General features: G+C 45.6%; 1 protein-coding gene across 2 annotated transcripts in view; it reads right to left on the reverse strand.

The window, feature by feature from the left end:
- DOCK5 (dedicator of cytokinesis 5) overlaps positions 1 to 23,798 on the reverse strand; it is a 206,496-nt gene that overhangs the window by 14,209 nt on the left and 168,489 nt on the right. Inside the window, exons 38-47 of one of the 2 annotated variants that reach the window (XM_059695951.1) lie at positions 22,037 to 22,156; positions 19,004 to 19,093; positions 16,573 to 16,677; positions 11,630 to 11,771; positions 9,226 to 9,307; positions 8,122 to 8,206; positions 7,592 to 7,678; positions 5,602 to 5,778; positions 1,935 to 2,018; positions 1,173 to 1,310 (exon numbers count right to left, since the gene is read on the reverse strand). In XM_059695951.1, coding sequence (XP_059551934.1) covers positions 1,173 to 1,310; positions 1,935 to 2,018; positions 5,602 to 5,778; positions 7,592 to 7,678; positions 8,122 to 8,206; positions 9,226 to 9,307; positions 11,630 to 11,771; positions 16,573 to 16,677; positions 19,004 to 19,093; positions 22,037 to 22,156 — 1,110 coding nt within the window. The remainder of the gene's footprint in view (positions 1 to 1,172; positions 1,311 to 1,934; positions 2,019 to 5,601; positions 5,779 to 7,591; positions 7,679 to 8,121; positions 8,207 to 9,225; positions 9,308 to 11,629; positions 11,772 to 16,572; positions 16,678 to 19,003; positions 19,094 to 22,036; positions 22,157 to 23,798) is intronic. The other variant, XM_059695950.1, reaches the window with a different exon arrangement.

Consider the following 23,798-nt stretch of genomic DNA (forward strand, 5'->3'; position numbering starts at 1 on the left):
GAAAAGTTTTAGACTGAAACTGCAAACCTGAATCTCAACCTGGCGAATCTCAGGGAGTCAGGGAACACTGACCTATCTTCATGAGAAATTTCTCAGTGGGCACTGAACCCTACATGCCACCATTTCAAATTTACATGCTAATGTTGACCTGGGTCTAATCGAAACCAAACTCATGCGGTGGAAGTCACAGTCTCTGCCTGCCATCTAGGAATTTGTGTGGAAGACAAATTTTCCTAGGAGAAAACTCCTAACTGGTGGTAGGTTAGGAGGCAAATTTCAGGAATTCATGATTGAGCACTCAGATGACGGAAAGCGATGATCAAACAGACTCTCTGGAGAGAAAGGCAGTGGAGATGGAGGCACGGGAAGAGAAGAGAGAAGTGCAGAAAAGAAATCTAGAGCTTGATTTGAGGAAGAAAATCTGAAAATCGGAGGTTCCGGAATAAGGCAGTTAAATAGAGCAGGTGAACTCACGTTAAGAAGAGCAGATAAATGAAGTGGGACCAAGCAAACAATTGACTGCTGAAAAGGTTAGCACATGCACCCCCCCACCCAACTTCTCAAGAGGAAAAACAGAAATTTGTTGCTGTGAGAAATGTGTTAGAATGGTCAAAAAATTATGAAATCAGCTACAGGCATTGCAAATGTCCTTCACAATTCTTTCTCACTTCAAAGGTGTCAAGAGTGAAAGCTTATCAAAATAAAAATATATTAGAAAAAACTGTAAGAATTGGGCTACGTCAGGACAGGAACAACCAGTTTCTGGGATCAGGGGCACCTCAACTTCTAACAGAGTCATTCTCAAACCGCGGGCCCTGCACCAGCCGCATCAGCACCACCTGGGAGCATGTTAGCAGTGGAAAATTTTGGGCCCACCCCAGAGCGATTGAATCAGAAACCCTGGGGATGTGGCCCAGCAGCTTGTGTTTTCACAACCCTTCCAGAAGGTTATGAGGGTTGTTCAAGTTGGAGAAGCCCTTGGTGGCGGGAGGATGGGAGAAGGTCAACAGTAGACCATGGCTTCTCTGACGTTCCACCCCCCCCACCACCACCTGCCCCTTATTTTCATGCCACCTACGCTACTTTGGCTCATTTGGCATCTGAAAAACCAGTCAATACTGTAAAAGGTAAGAGAACAGAGAAAGCTGAAAGGCTACGTAGACAAAGCCTACCAGTGTGATAACCCCATAGAGCCGTTCCACTTTCTCCTTGAGCTCCCGGAAGCAAGAGGACAAACGGTTGTGCAGCGGCTTGAGCTGCTCCGTCAGCTTCTCCCCATGGATGCGGATCCCCTCTGTCAGCAGGGGCATCTGGAAAAGGGCATGGAAAGACTGCAATGTGGTTCGGGATGAGGGATCATTCAGATTCGGGGAAAGACGAGGGCTGGGGATGGACAGGTAAACAGGCAGACACAGCACATATCAAATGAGAAAGCTACTTGTCAGTGCAGTGCTTGGGAGCTGAACGCCTTGAGTCAAAGAAGCAGAGAAATGCATGCCCCATGGACACAGGCGAGCCCTAAATGGCGGAGGGCTGCCAGACAAGGCAAACCCATCTGAGCCCGGGCCTTTCTGTGGATGAGCAGCGACAGGCTTAAGCCTTCGATGGCGTGGATGGCTGCACTCTCTCCCACTGTTCACTGAAGGAGTGAGAAAGAGAAAGACAGGCCAACGTCTCTCAGGTGACACAGGCCTAGAGTCTCATCTCTAAAAAGGCCCCTCTTAACACTGTGCAGTCTAATGGATGCTATTCCTAGGTCGCTTTGCCAAACAAAGGGATAGGTTGTGATGCCATGGTGCTTTTTTAAAAAAGGGAAAGTAACCCTAAAAGTGAGCCGTAGATTTGAGCCCTGGAGAAGATGTTACGCTCGTGCACCACAGCCGCCCCCGGAGGGCAGTGGGAGCTGCCCAGCCACACGCCACCCGCGGGCACACCTGTAACGCGATCAGCCTCTTCAGCAGCTCGATCTTCTCCTGGTCTTCGGGGTGCTCCTGCAAGTACTTTTCTGTAAAAAAAGCCTGAAAGCAGAGCACATGGGAGCGTTAATGAGAACACATACCTGTCTGTGTATTTGGCCCTAAAGGAGGGAGGGGAGCCTGGGAGGCTGAAACATGCCTTCTGTCCTATGTCATAAACCAGGAACGGCTAAGTAACAGCACAGCCCGCATCCATAGTGAACAATTCAAAAAAGCAGGTGCTATTTTGTGGTCCTTCTGGAATCATGCAGTTTCTACCAAGAGCACATTCGTAACAATAAACAAACACACACACACACACACGCACACACACGCACACGCACGCACCAATCAAGTAATCAGGAGCAGAGAAGAATGTCATCCTTTTTTTTTTTTTTTTGAGGAGGGGGAGGTTGGGGGGAGGGCGGAGTAGAAGGAGGAGGAAGGGAAAGGCACCAGCTTGCTCCTGGAGGGAGAGCTAGAATGTCATTCCTTAAAATAACTATTCCAAAAAACTAAGAAAAGGCCAAATGACCATATCAAAAAGTTATGTGTCAGATTAAGTACACAGGTATTATAAAGAAGAGAGCAAAAAATTAACAGACTGGAGATGTGGCTGATGGATTTTCTGCTCTATCACGTGATACAGACTGCACTATAATTTTTTCCTATATTAAGTGAAGATTAGTACCTGTATTTTATTACTAACCACCTATCCAAAAAGCTATTTTGAGGACAATATGAGACAAAGATATAAAATGTTTTGAAAATGTTAAATGCATTTATTACATATCAAAATTACATCACCTATAACATAATCATTAAAAATTCATAGTCCCATGGCCAAGGCCCTGTAATAGGAAAATAAAACTCAAACTATAAATATAGGAGTTACACAGATCATCTAAAAGACAGAAGTCATTAGGAAAGAAAACTGAATTCTATAGTGAACATTTCCAATAAGTGTTCACACTGGGAGTTCTATATTTTCTCCTGGTACCTTCATTTCTGAGCATGCTTTCAAAGACCAACCTTCAAAGAACTCAGTTAGCAATGTGTTCTCATTAACACTCCCATGTGCTCCATGCCTAGGAAAGCCACCCTATTACATACAAGCCGAGGGTTCCCGAAACTACAGGACACAGTTAAAAAGGTGGTCGGCCCATTTGGTGTGGACAACAGAACATGCACAAACTCTCTCCTTGTGGGGAGATGTTATAGGTTGAACTGTGTTACCCAACCCCCACCTCCACCCCAAATTCACATGGGAAATGACACCTCGGGGTGTGACCTTTTAGAAAGGGGTACTGTGGAGACAGACATGCACGCAGGGAAAAGACTGTGTGAAGAGAAACAAGAAGACAGTCATCTACAAGCCAAGGAACCCAGAGACTGCCTGCCCGTCACCGGAAGCTAGGAGAGGGGCAGGGCTCCTTCCTCACAGCCCTCGGAAGGACATTTCCCCAGCCACTCATTCTAGCGAGATTCTTAATCAGAGGGACTGTTGATATAAATGAAAAAGTAGTATTTGCTTAAATCTTCATCTACCTTCAAATACAAGCAGTTTAAATTTTTGACAATTCAAAAAATTTTTCTGATATCTATATATATAAAAGCCTAGGCGACCGTTATGACTGGACGAATGGCTGGTAGCTATGATGCACACTGACCACCAGGGGGCAGACGCTCAATGCAGGAGCTGCCCCCTGGTGGTCAGTGTGCTCCCACAGCCAACCTCCTGCGGTTGGCCAATCTCCTACAGTCCCTCCCCCTGGCTGGCCAGCCCCCATCAGTCCAGATCGGGACTGGGTGAGATAGCCCCGATTGGCCCTGATTGCCAGCAAGGCCGAGGGACCCCACCTGTGTACAAATTCGTGCACCGGGCCTCTAGTATAATATAATGCAACAAAATTCCCAATAGCACCTGAGGGCTTCTCCACCTCCTGCTCCTGAGTGGCAATTGGGACAGTCACCACTGCTTGCACCTGCTGCTGGCACAGGCCCCAATTGCTCTGTGCCGTCAGGTGCGAGCGGGGCAGGCGCTGCCAGTGTGTGGGAGCAGCAGTAGCAGGAGTGGGGCTTCAGTGGGAGGGGCCAGGCAGGGGCGCGGAGGATGGGCCAAGACCAGCCCCTGTGCCCACCACAGCCTCGCGGCCCACAGTTCCTTTCAAGGTGCATGAATTCATACACTGGGATCCTAGTTATAGTATAAAAAGGATGGTATTTTGGATCCCAGTTTTTTATTGAATTCCACTGTAACACTAGAAATTATTACTGAAACATAGCAAGGGCAAACTGGATTTTACTGCTGGTGGTGAGAATCAGCCCACTTAACGTCCACTGGCCCTTCCCATCCATCTTCCCCCGACCACCCGTCAATCTCCAGGATAGTGCACAACGGGGTACTAGCCAAATGTTTATTTTCAAGAAGAGGATTCCAAAATTATTTAGCCACTAAAAATGTACCTAACAATTACAAAGCCTGCCTCTAGTAATTAGTTGACCCTTAAACAACGAGGGGGTTAGGGACACTGAACCCCACAGTCGAAAATCCCTGGAAATTTTTTATTCTACAGTGTGCCCTTCGTGTCCATAGATTTAACCAACTGCAGGTAGAAAACTATTTTTGAGCTGTATCTGGGAATGTGAAAGTACTGCTTTCTATTCGTAATTGACTGAATTCACGGATGGGAAAGCCAGGGATCTGAAGGGCCAACTATACTTAATGAAAACTTCCAGGTGGAAGTGGACCTGCACAGTTCAAACCTGTGCTAGTCAAGGGTCAACTGGATCCTTAATTGGACTTTACTTACTGGATGCATCCCCTCCATTGCAGATGGTGCCACCCCAACCCTATGCAATGGAGCACAGGGGAGCACTCCTTTCCTGTGTCCCCCGAGGAGCAGATACAACACTTAGTTGAGCTAATTTAGTTGTAGAGCCTGGCCAGCATTTGTCCACACATCCTCTGGCCCATCAAGTGGGGGTGGGATTCCTAGAGGCTAATTCTAAACAAAGCGTGCTCTGCTTCCCCCACACACGCTGCTCCACTCCCAGAGCGTCCTCAGTGGTCGGCCCACCTGCACCCTTACACCTCCCAGGGGAGGTGCAGGGGGAGAGAATAGCAGGTGAAGCAACTGGAGACGGTATGTCTGACTGATCTTTCAGTGACTCTTCTCCAGGCAGTAGCCTAACCCAGGCGGGTTGCTGAGGGTCTCCAGGAGCTGTGAGGTTGGGGACAAGCTTTTCATTAATTTCACTTGGCTATTCATATAAAAAGGGGGAATGAAAGTCTCTCAGAGAAGTGGTAAGAAACGAATTCATCAGCTGCACAATGCCACAGAGAGGCATGGAGACACCCAGATCTTTGAGTCCTGTGGGGTCCCGGGAACTCAGCCTACCTTCTCTATTGTTTTCTTTTTTTGTTAACCCTCACCCAAGGATATATTTTCTATTGATTGTTAGAGAGAGTAGAAGAGAGGGAGAAAAGGGAGAGAAAGAGAGAGAGAGAGGGATTGGTTACCTCCTGCACATGCTCCTGCAACCCAGGTATGTACCCTTGACTAGTAATTGAACCCAAGACCCTATGGTGCGTGGGCTGACACAGTAACTACTGGGCAACACTGGCCAGGGCGACCCAGCCCACCTTTTCATAGTTGGAGTATCCCCCCATGACGGCCGGATCTACGATGCCATTGAGCAGCATGGAGAGAGGATGCACAGAGAGGGACCGGTCCCAGGCATGCTGCTGGACGCAGTTGCTGATCTTCTCATTGGTGAGTTCCATGGTTTCGATGGCATTCTCCAGAGGACTGATTTCCTCCTGTGACAGACAGCATGGGAGGGGAAGGACACTTCGTGAGCTCCACAGCTGGAAAAAGCCCAAGTATTCCCCTAACAAGGTATAAAATTCCCACCAACCAAAGAAGAGTGAGCTTTTGCTGGTCAAAGTTATGTTTCTTAGGATACCGTACTTATTTGAAATGGTGTTATAAGTTGCAAAAATAAGCTTTTAAAAGTTTCCTTTGAAAGTATATAAGGGTGGCTTAAATATCGGAGCTATAGAATGATTATTTGGGGGCAAAGCATCTACAGAAATTCTGAGAAGAAAAAAGTTGGAGCTATAATAATGATGGTTTCTTAGGCAAAGCTTCCTTAGAAATTTTTGAGAAAATCAGTGACAACAGAGTAACAGGATATCTGATCCAAGACAGAAGCACCACCACAAATGTTCACTGCTTCTCCCATGAGGAAAGGTAAAGGACTTTAGCAGCCAGACATTCAGACTATACACAAGTCACCTTAGTATGGGTTCTGTGGTTAAGAGAAGTCAGAAACAGTGGGATGCATTAGGCTATTCAGGCTGAATTTTGGATGAAAATAAGATGTAATAATAGATTCAGAGAGAGACCTTCTTGTAGAAATCTCTTCAAAACCAGGTTTTAAGAAAAACTGTCTCCTTCCTCATTTTATCCATTATCATGGGTAATTATCCCCTAATCTTCTCCAGACTTGATTCTAAGAGTCTCTGTCTAAAAATCATATTCATCCTTAAAGAATAATGATATACACCAGTGGAATGAGACATGCAAACCCCAGTTTAGATTTGTGTAAGTCCTTGAATGCTTACTTATGTACCACAGTAACAAAGTGATTAAGATATAATTCATGGCTGGGAGGAACTTATGATTTCAGTGGGGTCTCAAGTCGCATGAACATGGTAAGCAGCTCATTAGAAAGAAGTGCAGGAGGCGATGGGCAAAGAGAAAGAACCTCTAAGCCAGCTTGGGAGTTTCAGAGATGGCTTCCCAGGGAAGCTGGTGCCTATATGGAATCTGAATGGGAGTGAGTTAGGTTGAGAAGTGGCAAGAAGGCATTCTGGGTAGAGAAAATGCCCCAATTTCACAGGTAGTTAAAATAGCATGGACTGAGCAGTTTAGTTCCAGTAGAGTCCATCAGAGATGGAAGAGCTGAGTCAAAGAGACCCTGTGCTCAGGCGTATGCAGTTTACACTCTAGGCACTGGAGAGCCACAGAAAGGTTTTAAATATGAAAACGACAGAATCAGGTTTCACTATGGAAGTCACACTGAGGCACTGAGGAAAGTGGACCTCAGAAGGCCCAGGCAGGGAGGCCAAGTAAGGTTTTTTTCAATGGCATCAAACTAGGGGTGAATGGGGGACTAGAAACAAGGTACAGGGGCTGGAAAAAAAAGAAAACAGATTTAACAAATATTAAAAACAGGCAGCTTTGGGGAGTGGACGATGGGAGAGTCTAGGATGACTGCTGATGTGATTAGCTGAGAAAAAGAGGAAACATTCTGAGAGCGAAGAAAGTGATTGACAGGAAACTCAAGGAGGCATTTCAAAAATGTTTCTGGGTGCTGGCAGGAGACGAGGGCGCTCCCGTGGTCATAAAAGAGGCATTCACTGTGCACAACCTTTAGGGTTGGTGCTGCAACATCAGTTTTACAAAGACGGTCTATCAGACAAGCATGCTTTTTATTTTTCTTCTGGAAAATGGAGCTGCCAGAAGAGGCTGGCTGAGCTCATGAGAACCGGAGGGGGATTTAACAAAGGCTCTTATTATATTTGGAGACAGAAATACTTTTCTGAGTTCCAGTTTCAAATGACTCACTGTTGAAATCTGCCTGACTTCAAACCACTTGAGGATCCCAGGAAAGGTGTACCCAGTCGTATACGTGGTCCTTTCAATCCACATCGTCTGGTGGAAAGAAGAAGAGGAAATGTTGGTCAACTCCCAGGCGTTTAGAAGAGCAAAACTCCCTGGTTCCATTAAATGAGGTTCCATTCTCAAATGCCTCCTTAGAGAAAAGGCCATATTTTCTCTAAAAAAGGACTCATTCTGGATGTTAAAAGCTGCAAGGGTCCTCTCTCTGGGCCCTCTCACCCTCTGGATGGGAAGTTTGGAGGTCCAGAGAGGGGTGACTGCTCACAGTCACAGAGGTGGCAGGCTCAGGATTGCAGCCGTTTCTGGACTCCTGGTCTAGTTTTCTACTTAGATGACAGCCTGCTGTCCTGGCAATAAGCATATGAAGCCTCTATCCCCAGCCGCCATCATTTCTGCAGGATGAGCTGGTTGGCTGGAAGGCGGCTATTTTGGATGTCAATTCTACCTTTCTCTAGAGGCCTAAGGGCAGAACTCACAGCAAATTCGTTGTCCGGATCCTTTTCTCCTTTCCGGAATGGCCGCGAATATTGGAACTGCTGCACTTCATTGGCTCTGTAGTAGCTGGGGAAAGAGACAGCCTGACGTTGTCATAGCTCTTAGAAAAAGCTCTCCGTGATCTGACTGCAACAAAGCCTGGGGAAATGAGACCTCTTCCGCACACGAGTCTGATCCACTGAGCTCTCAAAGCCAACAGTCTCTGCAGTGAGGGCTGACGTCGGTGCAGTTTCATTTTACTGTACACCTTACATTTATTACTTAGGAATCTGCTTCACAGCTCACAATTTAAAAAGGTTATATATTTATGGCCACGTTTGTAATCTCATCTGTATAGTTTTGTAACAGTTCAATCCATCCTACTAGTGTTTTAGCTTCTCAGAAGGGATTAGACCTGGGGAACTCACCAGGCAGGCTGAATAAGCTACTACTGACCGGTGAGCCTGCTGAGTAGCGTAAGAGCTAGGGAGCCCAATTTCACGTTGCTCTAGAGACCCAAAGGGTGGAACTCACAGGATCTGAGCGTGAAGTTCCTGAGTTCCCTCCATCTGCTTAAAAAACAAAATCCTCACATCCCTTTGCATTACCAAGGTCTTGTACTGAAAATGCAGTGGACAGCTACTATGGTTGAAATGTTCTTGTCCCCCCCCCTAAATTCCTATGTTGAAATCCTAACCCCCAGTGCAATGGTATTAGGTGGGCCCTTTGGGAGGTAATTAGGGCATGACAGCGGAGCCCTCATGAATGGGATTCGTGCCTTTATGAGAGACCCAGACAGCTCCCTCGACCCTTCCTTCCCGTGAGAACACATGGAGAAGATCTATGAACCAGCAAGCAGGCCCCACCAGGCACCAAATGTGCCAGCGCCTGATCTTGGACTTCCCAGCTCCCAGAACTGTGAGAAATCAATTTCTGTTGTTTATCAGCCTCCCAGTCTGTGGAATTCTGTTACAGCAGCCTGCATTCTGTTCCTAGGACAACAGAAGGTCTTCCAAACTGCAATGAATTGAAGACTCTGGTTTTGATGTACTTCTAAGATAAAGGGTGTGAGACAGGTGTTTTAAAACACAAGAACACACGCTTACTTTAAGATCTGCTCTGGAACGGGTTTATCCTTGTAGTTGGGCGGCAGGCTCATCACTGGCTTGACGGTGAAACACTGCATGTCTGAGGAGCTCGCTAAGGAAGGATAAGGACGGGCCATGAAGCTGCCACAGGAGAAAGCTGCCTGCTCCTCCTGCTTTACAGATGGAAATGGCACGTGCACGGACCATTCCCCTTCCCCAAATGCCAGGACCCCATGGGCGAGGGGGCGCCCTTTCCTATTGCCTGCATGCCTCATTCAGTCATCATCCTAGGACACTGTTTTGGCCAGACACCTGTAAACAACCTTCCCAGGGGAAAATAGAGGAACATAGATATCTATTAAATATTTTTTAAAAAGTGATTAGAAACTTTTAAATCATTTCTTTTGGACAACATTCCTCGGAAGTAGCCAGTCTCTGGACACCACTTATCGAGGGTCATGGCTGGGCACTGTATGAGGCATTTTGAACATGTTATCTTCTGTAAACACAATGACTACCAGGTCATTATTCTCCTTTTATCAGTGAAGAATCTGAGGATCTGAGAAAACCCAGACCACACCACTGGGAAATGAAGTCAGGCTCGGGGGTAAGGCCTCCTTCTCTGACCGAATGATCTGATCTCTGAAATGACTTTCATTGTCTTCACCAGAGCAGGTATAGGTTTCAATGCCTCTAGTATTTAAACTGCAAGTTAAGGCACTTGGGTCTAGAACTACCAGCCTTTCTCCAGGTGACGTGTGCAGTCCACCTGTACCGCAGTCACCAGAGACTTAATTCAAAACGCAGAATCAGAATCCACAGCCGCTGAATTAGAATCTCTCTGTGTGGATTCTTCTGTATAATAAAATCTGAGAACCACTGGGCTATGGCTTATGCTGTTAGAGTTTATAAATTACCTCCTTTTTATTTTGATCCTCACAGAAGTGCCATTACTTAGGGAAAACAGACTCACCCTCAAACTTGTTGATGGGAAAACCAAGGCCTGGGTAACTGAGGCAACTTGGGCAAGGCCAAATGGCTCTGCAGACCTTACCGAAGGCCAAGCACCAGGCTCCTGCTTCTAAGTTCACCTCTTGAAGGCCTCTTTCACTGCCACGCCACGAAGGCACCTCTGGTGTTTCCTAAGCCCCCATAACCCAAGGACTTATCCTGGAAGACCTTTCTTTTCCAAGCATCCACTGTGTTAACAGGTCACTACTACTCTTAAAGGTATGTCTGTCTATTGAACTATTATTATCATCTCTTTCTATCACCATTTACCAATCTATGTCTATAATAGCTAATATATATGAAGTTTTATTATTCATCAGGCACTGTTCCTAGTATTTTACATATATTTACATATTCAATCCTTATAAGAACCCCAAGAGGAAGAATGGGGATGATCATCCCCATTTTATAGATGAGAAAACTGAGGCACGGATTGTCGTAAGTGTTTCCCTCCACGTCCTGTGTGGTTCAGGGTTCGGGTCTGGAAGAGGAGCCGCACAACAAATGAAAAAGAAAAGACAGGAGATAATTTGGGAATATTGGGGGACCAGGCGGCAAGTCCAACTCAAGAGGAAGGACTTCCACTGTGCTCAGGCCTCACCAAGCTTTTTACAGTGAGAGGTAAACAAGGTAGTGGTTACCAAAGTTACACTGTTCTTGTGAGTTTCACTTGTTTAAACCATGGTTATACTTCCTGCACTTCATCAGCCCCTTAGCTTCCCAGATAAGATCTAGGGAGTGTTACAAGGTCAAGCCTAATTATGCTAAGAGGACTGTGCCCTCTAAGCTGGGAATTGTTTGTGACTTTGCCCACAGGTCAGTCCGAGGCTTAACCCTATTATCAGCTCCCTACAATGGATAACTTAAGTAAATTGCCCAAAGTGACATAGTGATGGAGCCCATTTTCTTATCTACCTTGCCACACTGGCTCTGCCTTATCTACTCCTTTTAGACCACTGTTCAGTTTTAAACATCTTTATTTTAGCATAAAACCCATGAGAAAGCTTTAGAAGTAACTTTGTTATGGAGCCCTTAGTATTAGTTTTTTCCCCTTTTTTTTTGATAATGCGTGTAATTGATTTTTCAATAAGTTATGGTATGTTACACAAAAAAAGCTATACATCCTTATCCAGAATTCAAAACAGCAAGTCTTTTCTCTTCAAGCTTCCCATGTGGCTCTAAAATATATCCTTTCATATTCAAGATTTGCTTGTCATCTCTCCGCTTTGATTACTTCATAACCACGAGATGAGGACAGTAGGGTCTCAAAGCTTTTATACAGACTGGGACACTGAGTCTAGGTGGTTTAATGAGTTTAGAGACGGGGTGGGACCCTGAGCTCCCAGCTGGGCTGGGCTGCAGCAGGTTACGGTACGGAGCCTCTGTGCCAGGTCTCCCTGTGCAAGGATACACTGCTTCGGGGAGCACTTGATTTCCTCTCCCGGGGGTGTGGTGCTGGTCATCTTCTCGGCATTGGGGAACTGGGTCAGCAACCTCAGGCTGAAGTCTTCTCGCCTCTCATACTCCTTCCCCCGGTAGATGAAGACTTTGTTCTGCAGGTCAGAGACAGTAAGGGGAATAATTAAACATGAAGAATGAAGGGACAACCGGCGATCTTGGTACTGAGGAAGCCATCCCAGCCAAAGTGCAACCTACCATCAAGTTCTCATTGAATACCTACTATGTGCCTCACAGGAGCCATTATATCTGTCAAGAGCTCCTGGTCTAGTTGGGAAGCTGGTCACAGGCAGTGCTTCTCACAGTGTCGGCCCAGTAACCACAGATGGTGCAGTCTACACTGACCCTCAGAGAGTATAAGGACCTTGTGCCCTAACATAGAATCATGACTGCCAGGAATGATGTTCAGTTTAGCTGATATCTGCACAGTAAGGCATTCTCAGTGAAGGAAGTGCATTAATTTATCTTCTGTAAGACCCTTATCTCATCACGGTCCAGGGACAGTGTGCACCAGCACTCTGAGTGACTCAGCCACGGGGAACATCAAAGTACGAGGAGAGTCGAGACAACATGTCTTTTGACACAGTGACAGAGTGATAGCATCAGGAGTAAATTACAGCAGCCCCTAGCCAATCCTGCAAATCACTGTGGATGGGCTTAAAAACAAAAAGAAGTTTCCTGGGCCCCAGGCATAAGAATGGTTTTGCCCATGCAAGTTCAAGTATAGCCATATTTTGAAGGTTTCTGCTCCTCTGATCAGATGAGAACTTAGTATCGATTGGCAGCCCACTCGTGATCCACTTTAAACTGAAACCTGGGCATTATTGTCCCGTAAAATGTTTTTTTTCTTAATCACGCATCCATTCACATACAAGTATGTATTGAGAAAATAGTAAATATGCTAACCCTAGGGCTATACGGTGACCCTGCTCTCACGAATCTTACCTTCCGGTGGAGAGAAATAGAAAATGAATAACAAATTAGTAAATATGATAATTTTAGACAGTGTAAATAACGTAAAGGCAATACACCTTCTAGGCCAAACACTGAAGGCAATAAAAATTTGAGAACTTTTGGAATAGGTGATAAAATTTGTCCAAGCTGGGAAAGATGTATGTGACTGATTCATGCATTATAAAATTTCCTCATTCAGGCAAAACTACCTGGGAAAAGGATCTATACTAATAAAAGGGTAATATGCTAATTAGATGGGACGTCTTCCAGACGACCTTCCGGACATCCTTCCTGACAAAGCCAGGCCCGGGTGAAGCCACCCTGCCCCCAGTCCTGGTCCCGGGCACCTGTGGCCACAGCCCGGGCAAAGCCTCCCGTCCCCTGGTCCCGGGTGCCTGCAGCTGCGGCTGCAGCCCGGGCGAAGCTGCCCTGGTTCCCGGATTGCGAAAGGCATCTCTGACTGCCGGTTTAGGCCTGATGTGGGATCAGGCCTAAACCGGCAGTCAGACATCCCCCAAGGGGTCCCAGATTGGAGAGGGTGCAGGCTGGGCTGAGGGACACCCCCGCTCCCATGCATGAATTTCATGCACCGGGCCTCTAGTATATATATATAAAAGGCTAATATGCAAAGTGCCCCCGTGGGAGTTCAACTGGGAGTTCTATTGCTCACTATGATGTGTGCTGATCACCAGGGGGTGGCGCAGAACGAAGGAAGGAACCGGCCAGCAGCCAGAAGGCCCTGATCGGCCCTGATTGCTGGCCAGGTCTAGGGACCTTACCCAAGCACGAATTTCGTGCACCGGGCCTCTAGTCAGAATATAATAAAACACTAATTGCATGAAGTGGACAATGGTTGTGAAAGGAATAGACAAGCAAAAGGTCAGCACAAACTAGCTCAATGTGAGACAGAGCTTCAAGGAAGATACAGGGCTTGTTTCTGCCTACATGGGAAGATAGGGTGAGGGGAGGAGACACAGGGGAGAGGACACCCAGGCATGGTCAGTGACAGGAGGGATAAGGCCCAAGGACAGGAAGTGGAGTTCAGGTAGAAGAAAGCGCTTGGAGAACCAGAGCAAGAAAGGCATGAGAGGCAGGCCGAAATCCCAGAGAAATCACTGAAAGTTCTGGAAGAAGAGAGCAACATGATGAAAGAGGTGGTGCAGACAACCTAATCTGATGGTGGAGCACACATCCAGCTGCAGGAATCTGAGACAGGATTGGGTGGGGCAGGAGAAGCTCCAGGATCCGGTGTTTGACTCTGGTGTTTCATGAAGGACAACAGAGATGGGGAAGTCAACAAGGATTCTGAGATCACTGCCCCAGAGCAGGAAGAACAGAGGTGCTGTTGCCAGAAAGAGAAAAGAAAGAGACCTGGCTGGGATGGGGAAGAAGATAATGTAATTTACATATTCCAAGTTTGGGGAAATTGTTTATAATTTGCATTTAGGTTATATTCCCATGACTATATTAGCAAGACACACTGTTTGAACTGAATGAAGTCATTCAATGGATTAATTCCCTCCTCTGTGACTCTGTCCTTTGCGCATGCCTATCTAAGTGGTGGCTCCAGTGCCATCCAGTTATGCAGGTCAGAAACCAAGAAATCATTCTTGACATCTCTCTTCCTCACCCACATATCCCGTCAATGATCAAATGCTGTTACTTCATGTCCATGATTCTAATCTCTCCATTTCTGTCTGAAGCCACCTCCCTAGGTCGACCTGTCATCTCTTCCTTGACAACTTCACTCGTCTCTAGTGGCTTACTTACACACCCCTCCCACCCATTCTCCACACCAAAGCCTTCACCTTGCCAACACCAAGTCTGCAACGCTCCTACTGCTCTCGGGATGCCGACAGCACCCACGTCACCAGGCCTGTATGCTCTTCCCGCACCTCATCGGCCTGGCTCACCCAGCTGCCTCTGTGCCCGGTGCTCGACATGCTTTGTCCTATCCTCTTTACCTCCTTCATGCCCCGCTCACCTTTCACAGTGCAGCTGAAGCTGACATTCCCTGGAAAGTTGTTCCTGACTCTTAAAACAAATTCAGCTATAATGTACATATAGCAAAATCTATCCTTTCCAGGATAAAATTCTGTGAGTTCTGACAAATATAACTATGACCACACTCAAGATATAGAACAGTTCATCACAACCAAAAATGCCCCCATGCCCTTGTAGCCCAGTCTCCCCCCATCCCAGCTATCAGTTAACCACTGATGTGCTTTCCATCCCCATGTCATAGAAATAACATCACAGTGTATGTAGACTTTAAAGTCTAACTTCCACTTAGCATAATGCACCTGAGATTCATCCGCACGGCTGTATGAGGAGTCTATTCCTCTCTATTACTGAATAGTGTTCCATTGTATGGCTGCTTCACGTTTGCTTATCCAGTCTTTGGTGACTATGTAAAATGGTGCTATAAACCACCATGTACATTTTATTTATTTATTTATTTATTTAAAATATATTTTATTGATTTTTAGAGAGGAAGGAGAGGGAGAGAGAGATAGAAACATCAATAATGAAAGAGAATAATTGATTGGCTGCCTTCTGCCCGCCCCCTAATGCGGATCGAGCCCGTAACCCAGGCATGTGCCCTTGGCCGAAATCGAACGTGGGACCCTTCAGTCCACAGGCTGAAGCATTAGCCATTGAGCCAAACCAGCTAGGGCCACCATGTACATTTTAAAAAACTTACCTCTATTGTTGCCAAAACCAGTTTGGCTCAGTGGATAGAGCGTCGGCCTGAGGACTGAAGGGTCCCAGGTTCAATTCTGGTCAAGGGCATGTACCTGGGTTGCGGGCACATCCCCAGTGGGGGGTGTGCAGGAGGCAGCTGATCGATGTATCTCTCTCATCGATGTTTCTGACTCTCTATCTCTCTCCCTTCCACTCTGTAAAAAAATCAATAAAATATATTTAAAAAAAAATTTACCTTTATTGTTGCAAGTATTACAGATGTCCTCTCCCCCCACCTCATTAACCCCTGCACTCCGCAACTGCCCCCCGCCCCGACCCCAGGCCTTCACCACTATATTTGTATGTGAATGTAGGTTTTTATTTTACTTGGGTAAGTAGTCTCTGGTTAACCAATTCATATAGCCCAGAATACCTGTCTTGGTTAGTGTCAATGTTATATTTGCTTATGTGATAATCTAATTCACATCTCAAATATTAGGTTGTAAAGTTCTAAGAGAGCAAGGACCGTATCCAATTGTAATGAGCATTGTAATTCTAATGCTGAGTCTGGGCCTGGCACACAGCAAGTACTCAGTCCACAGGTTTTGAATGAATGAATAAACCACCTCCTTGTTAGGCACTGTGAAGAAAGTAAAGTCCTTGCCCACTTTTTCTTTTTCTTTCAATTACGGGAAGGGAGATGGACAATATGCTTAAATATTGCTAAGTGCTGCTGAAAGAAGCTTATTTCTTTGTGGGAGAAATAAGAGGGTTTATTTATTTTTTAGATTGTAAAATACCATCGCATTGTGGAAAGTTTTGAGAAGGGAAAAACATAGTCCTTTCTCACCATTACAACAAGATTGTTTTTATTTTTGCAAAACTTTTGCAGTCTTATCCTTGGGATATTTGCTTTCAAAATCACTCGGGATGGAAATAAAATAAACAACCAAATGCATCAATCTGCACTTTTCCCTGGCCTGACCCGCAGCAGCAGCCAGGGAGGATGTTCTGTTTTTCCCCTTTTCATTCCACCTGGGAAAGGTCATTTTACAAAAGAGCTGCCAGAATCCCAGAGGTGGCCGGGTGTGGGGTGAAGAGGCCGCCGCTCAGGAAGCGGTTTCCCTGCCGACCTCCCACAGCGAGAACACGGGCCTCCGGCTGCCAGCACCCCAGGCCCATCTGGAAAAGAGAGGAAGCCCTCCCTCCTCCAGGCTGCAGGGCTAATGGCTTGGAGACCACCCTCAGGTTCCTTACCCGTAGGAAAGAAGGGAAGCCCTGTCCGTAGTATCCCACAGCGAAGTATTCGGGCTGCGGCCTCATGGCCTTAATGATGTTCTCATAGAACGAGGCTCTTTTTTTCTGGAAAACAAAACAAGACATTCCATAGCGAGGTTACAAGGGCACAGTTGGGGGGAGAAAATAAAAAGATCTATTTACTTTGTTGTTTCCCATGTAACACAGAGAAATGAAAGGTCTTTGGAAAGTATCTTGCCGGACAACGTTACCCTCTTGTTGGACAGGAGGTTTGGACCTGGGCCCAGGACGGGGCCGTGGGGGCCTGCGTTCCCTGACGTTGTCTGCAGGAGGATGAACGGTGCACTCTGCGTGGCGGGAGCACTGCTTAGCTTCCACAGTTCCCTGAAGGGGGCTCAGGACCCTAGCAAGCTGAGGTTACCGAAGGCGGTTGCAGTTGAGTGCAGATAAATGATAGAAGAAGATAAAGAACCTTCCAGTTCGTGCAGGTGGTTTCGGAGAAAGCCCTTGGTTCAGCCCCAGGTGCCCAGAGGTGAAGATAAAGTTCTGTGTTTCAATATCTGGCGCCCCCCGCCCCCACCCCCCGTCTTTAACTTTTCCCATCAGAGAGGCTTCTCAGCCTGAGCTCAGAATCAGACAGGCAGGCAGGCAGACCTAGGGGCCCAAGGGTGGCTCCAAGCCCTGCCACCATGACTGTGTTACCACAGCTGCCCCTGGTCTGCAGGGGGTACCTTCCAAGACCCCCAGTGGATGCCTGACCTGTGGATAGTACTGAACCCTGTATATACTATGTTTTATCCTATACGTACATACACGTATGACAGTTTGCTTTATAAATTAGACACAGAAAGAGATTAACAACAATAACAAATAGTATAATATAACAATTATAATATACTATCTTAAAAGTAATGTGGATCTGGTCTTTGTGTCTCTCTCTCCCTCTCCCTCTAAATATACCTTATACTGTCTGTACTCACCTTTTCACTTAAAGGAAGCACTTTACAGCTTCTCTTTGACATGTCCCAATTGCCAGGTTATCACTACGCTTGCACTTTGGAGCCGTTAAGTAAAATAAGGGTTATTTCAACATAAGCACTGTGGTACCTTGAGAGCTGATTTCATAACCCAGATAACCACTAAGTGAATAAAGGGCAGGCAGCATCTCAGCGTGGGTGCGCTGGGCAGAGGGATGATTTACATCCCAGGTGGGATACAGTGAGATGTGAGGTTTCATCACCATACTCAGAATGGCGTGCAATTTAAAATTTATAAATTTTTCTTTTTCCCAGAAAGTTTCCATTTAATATTTCAGACTGCAATTGCCCGTGGGTAACTGGAACCACCGAAAGTGAGAATGCAGAGCAGGGAGGACTGCTGTGCTCTATCCAGGCAAAGGTCTCCATCACAAGGTTCCCTTAGAAGGGTCACATGTTACATTACTAACATAACTCAATTTAGTTATGATGACTGACTGTTTGCGTGATGGCAGGGGCTGGTACAACACACTGGCAAATACTTTTCAAAGTGATCTTGACAACTATCTCCTCAAATAAATTATTACTGCATGACAATGGCTGACCTGAACTTTTGTGACTCCTCTACCCAAAATGATCAAATTAATATTGTGCTGGCCTACCACTGGGCATTGCTTTATTGTTTTAAGTAGCTGACCTGTGCTGACAGCTAGGCGTAATACACAGTTCAGGGACCTGTGAAAGTAGAGCTCTCCAGTAACATTCGGGGGAGGCAGAATGTGAGCATCAGAAGCATTTTACAACTTAACCAAAATGTGCACAATGGCACTCCTGAGAAAACCAAGCAAGGCTCCGAGACGAGCAGTCCCATCCTTCAGCAGGGACCGGAGGGCGTGGGCTGCAGAGCAAGTCATCCTGATGAACAGAAGAAGTCAGAAACACCTGGAACACGCCTGGTGTTCGCTGAAAGAAAGTGACCGCGAGGGGAAAGAGGTGTGGAGACATGGACGGTCTGCAGAGAAACGAGACAGACGGAGGACGGCGGTAGGCGAGGGTCCGGAGCCCTCCATCAGGGATCATCTGGAGAAAGGATAACAGCTTTTGGACCTTATCTTTTCTCATTTTTATTTCAAGCGAGGTTTACTTTTCCATTGTGAAGAACATAACTTAACCTGCCTGGCCAGCGCGGCACAGTGGTTGAGCGTCAACCTATAAACCAGGAGGCCACGGCTCGATCCGCAGTGTGGGGCGTGCAGGAGGCAGCAATCAGTGATCTCTCCCATCATTGTTTCTAACTCTCTCTCCCTCTCCCTTCCTCTCTGAAATCAATAAAAAATCATTTTTTAAAAAAGAACATAATTTATCCTGACCTCCTTCAAGCTTACAAAACATTTTCGCGAACACTCACTTCAGCACCCCCGCTGGAGGCTTGACATGTTCGGACCCAGACTCACCAGGAGGCTGCCAAGGCCCTCGTAGTCGAACACTTTGCTCTCGTACGTCTCCGCCAGCTCTTTGCTCAGCCTGATTGCCTTCTCCCACATCTTCAGGAAAAGAAAAGTGGAGAACAAAGCAGTCACTGATCCAGGAGCAAAAGCCACTTGAAAGTAACGGGCTATGAGTCTGGAGTCAGGAGGGTTGAGTTTCTGCAGATATTCCCGACATGCCTCACTTCCTGGATCAACTGAACATTTTTTATTGACATCATAAAGCTACTATACCTTGGTGCCTTGCCAGGGGGTATCTTCCGTAATTCTGTTTGCAAGACCATGAAGAACAAATACCATGTGTCCCCAAACAAAGCCATACTGAACTTAAAAGGGCAGAGCGCTGAAGACCTTTGAAAGTGGTGGGGACCCGAGCTAAAGCCTAGGTCTTGAGAGGGTGAGAGCCTTGCTGGAGGGGAAAGTTGAGATGGGGTCAAGTTCTCTGTGTGCGTGCGTGCGCTCTTCCAGTTAGATTGTCTGGAGAAGGGGAAGTGGAAGAAAGGCTAACTGTTCTGTTGTGTGGAAACTGGGCACCAAGTGTTAGCCAATGATCCTAGGGCACTGGTTTCCTATATCTAACTAAAATATCTACTTAGAGAGTTTTAGAAGATCCCTTGGAGCATTTATGATCTTGTAAGTTACAGCCGAAAGCACACATTTGGTGCCTGAGGCTAGCATCCCAGATTGACCCCTTGTTCATTCTGTTTTTTTCATAACATGTCTCTTAAGTGGACGCTATCAGTAAGACAGCATCTGGTAATTTCCTACTTTACTCTTGTCAACCAGGTGCTATGTTTCCACTGTTTCTGGCTGCTGAAGAAATGTGTGTGCAGTTCTCATACAGTTGTAAAATATTTTAAAATCATGATTTGCCGAATGTGTCCCTTTGAAGTTACAGGGCCAGATCAGTTGGGCCCCTTGCAAGAAGCCAGTCAACAGCATCAATGGGTCGAATTCTCTCCTCATTTCACCAAATGCCAAGTTATGTAAGGGACAGTGAGACAGCCTAGCACAGGGGTTCTCAAACTGTGGTCCCTGGTCTCTGGAGCCCCCGAAACCCTTGCAGGAATCCATGAGATCAAATTATCTTCTTACTAATACTATTTGCCTTTTCCCACCGCTCATTCCCTCATGTGTGGAGCTTCCCAGAGGCTGGAGGATGCGTGATGCCACAATAGAATGAATGTAGAAGCAGACATGAGAATCCTGCTGTCTTCTATTAAGCCAGATGTTGAAGAGACTTGCAAAAATGTCAAATGCCACTCATATCACTAATTTTTTGGGACATATAGTAATTTTTCAAAAACAGATGTGATTTATCTTAACTGGTAATAGGCTTGCTATCACTGTTAAAAGAACAAATAAGTAAATATTCAAAAGTTGTTTTCGTTTCTAAAAGTGTAAGTAGCAACAGATACAGTCCTCATGAGCTAAAGCTCTCTGGGGTCCTCAGTGATTTTCAGGCGTAAAGGGGTGTACAAGACCAAAATGTCTGAACACATACACTTGCTCCCTGAGCCTTAAGTTCTTCATCTGTAAAACAGAGGTAAAATCTACCTTGTAGGGTATGGGGAAAATTAAATCAGGAAAAAAGTCTGGAAACCACCCCAAACAGAATCTAGCAATAAGTAGATGGCAGCTATTTTATCATGATGATTATGTGGTTTATTCATTCATGTAACCAATAGGTCCCCTAGTAAAGCAAGACATGTTGGCTGGACATGGCAGTCCACAGGAATTCTCCAGGCTCCGAAACTGGTCAAATCGGGATCTGTTTTGTTTGGATAGCAAATGCATTTTTTTTCTTTCTCTCCCAACCCCTTTTTAATATTTTTTTTCTTTTTTAAAAATTTTGTAAAAGCATTTCAGGTGGATATGCTTTCTCCACTTGACCACAGACCACAACTTCCGGGCCCAGTTCCTATGTTTATTTTACCTTCTCACCCCTGTCGGCATCTAAGTTGGTCATTACTTACAGGGTATGGTGTCAGCAGGGCGTGATCTGGATGCTGGATGTGCACCAGGTGTTAGCCAACAATCTCTAGAGAATGCACTGCACGTGACGGCACTGGTTCCCACCCTCACCAATATTTAAGAGGGGAAATAACGATTCTGGAAAGTGAAGGCTGCCCACTGTATTCTCCATTGGGTTGGTTAAGTGTCAAGATAACTGATCTTTATTGCCCTTTTTACACTAATTTATTTATTTTCTCTCCTGTTAAAAATACCAGGATTCAAAGGTACATATGGGAATAATAAAGAATAAATCATGAGTCATTATTGTCCAATGAGGAACTTGTCTGGTTTTTGTCCTGAGTCCTAGGAGGAAGCTCCTAAACCGTTGGAATTTCCCCAGTGACAGGAGTGTCTTGGTTATTCATGGCGGACCCCTTGCCAAAAAAACCCAAAAAACAAAAACCTACCCATGTGATTAGAGGGCTGGGGCCTTGGGCTACATGATATTAGCCAGATCTAAAGGGAGAAGGGTGGGATGGAGACTGAGTTCACTCACGTGGCCAATGATTCCATCAATCAAGCCTACAGAATAAAACCCCAATAATAACTCCATATAGCGGCTCACGTGAGCTCCCCCTGGCGAGCACATCAGCTCTCCTAGAGGTTGATGTGCTCTGAATCCACGGAGAGGGAAACAGACGCTCTGCCCTATGTGCTTCCTCATTCAGCTGGCCCTGATGTGTGTCCTTTAAGATAAAACTGTAATCATAAGTGCAGCATTTTACCAAGTTTTGGTTGCTGTTCTAGCATATTATCAGACCTGAGGGGGCCATGGGACGCCCCCAAAATTTATAGCCAAGTGGTCAGAAATGTGGGCACAGGGACTCCTGAACGGCAGCGTCTGAAGTAAGGGCTGTCGGCTGGGACTGTGGCCTCCACGGTGGGTTCTGCACTGGCTCTGGCTGGTTGGCTTCAGAAGGGCACTGTGATCTCGCTGCCATTTTCCTCTCCCCCCAAACACAAAACAAGCGATCCCACACTCACTTTGCCTTTGTCAAAATAGGATATGATTTCCTGGTACAGCTTCTCCTTCAGCTCCTGCTGGGTATACACATAATAGCTGTCCCTCTGAAGGAGGTGGGGCACACAGGGCTTGTCAGACCACTGGAAAGCAAACGGAAGAGATGAATGCGACGTAGCCATTAACTAAAGGAGGTTAACAAACATTTAGTTTTTAAAAGGTGCAGAAACATCGCATATATCTGTGACTCATCCATATTGTGTTTTAGATTTATTCATGAAACAAAAAACTGCATCCACAGACATAATCTATGCCAGCTTGAAAACAAGGGCCATGTGATGGACGCACTCCAGGCATCCCCATGCGAGTGGGGAACCAGGCACACCCGGCAGCCAGCACAGCGCCTGTGTACTGTGTACTGCAGACATCCGCACAGTAGACAATAGGAAGAGATCGGGGGTATAAAGGCGGAAAGGAGGGGGTAAAACTGCCACTGTGTACAATGATTGTATTCTTCACAATCAAAGCTTTTACAAAGGGCGCCAACTGAAAAACTGCCAAAAGTACAGAGAATTAAGTCAATTAGAGGGTTAAAAAACTGACATATTTAGAAATAATTTAGAGATAGATTTCACATGAAGAGATAACCATGCTGGAGATAATAGAAGGAAAGGATCCAACATGAATAAATCCAAAGTGATACAATATCCAGGCACAGCGATGTGCATGTACTCAATACCATTGAACTGTACACTTAAATGGTTAAGATAGTAAATTTTATATTATGTGTATTTTTACCATAACTAACTTAAAAAGAAAAGGTTTCTGGGAATCAACCTAACAAGGAAAATAAAGACTCTATACAGAAAAATTTAACTCACCACAGAGGGCACAAAAGCACACTTGAACAATGGAAAGTCATATCATAGTTTTGGATAAGAAAATGCTATTTCCTAAACATGAAAATTCTCCCTAAATTAAAATTTTAAATTTATGATTCCAAAGTCCATATGGAAAACTAAACAAAAAGAACTAGGTGGAAAATTCTGAAAAAGAAGAGCAACGAAGACAGTTTTATTAACTACCAGGTAATAAAACTTACTATAAAGAATTAATAGCCCTAGCTGGTTTGGCTCAGTGTTTAGAGCGGTGGCCTGTGGACTGAAGAGTCCCGAGTTCAACTGTAGTCAAGGGCACATGCCCGGATTGTGGGCCCAATCCCCAGTAGGGAGCATGTAAGAGGCAGCCAATCAATGATTCTCTCCCATCATTGATGTTTCTATCTCTCTCTTCCTCTCTGAAATCAATAAAAATATATTTTTTAAAAAGAATTAATAATTAAGAGTGTGGTACTGACACATGAATTGACAGAGACCAATGCAAAAGTATATAAAATCAAAAAAGAGACTCTCCCCGCCCCATACTGGGATTTAATACATGATAAAGAGGGGATCTTGTATGAATGAGAAAATATGGACTATATATTACACATCCTATTGAGTAGCTATCTGGGGGGAAAAGTTGTATCCACATCTCATACCTTACTATGCCAGGATAGGAGAATTTAATTTTCCAAGCAGCACAAACAAAAACATCTACGGCTACGGACACCAGGGTTTCTTTCTGATCATCCCACGGTCAACAAGCCGCCTCTCTACCCCATACGGAGTAAGATTTTAGTGCCTCAAATCTGCATATGAGTGGTGGACGGCTGCCGAGGGGAAGTGTGAGGTAAAGGACTCCTGTTTTTCATTATAAAGCTTAGAGCAATGTACATGTACTATT

Source organism: Myotis daubentonii, chromosome 5, assembly GCF_963259705.1.
Source record: "Myotis daubentonii chromosome 5, mMyoDau2.1, whole genome shotgun sequence".
NCBI classification, from domain to species: Eukaryota; Metazoa; Chordata; class Mammalia; order Chiroptera; family Vespertilionidae; genus Myotis; species Myotis daubentonii.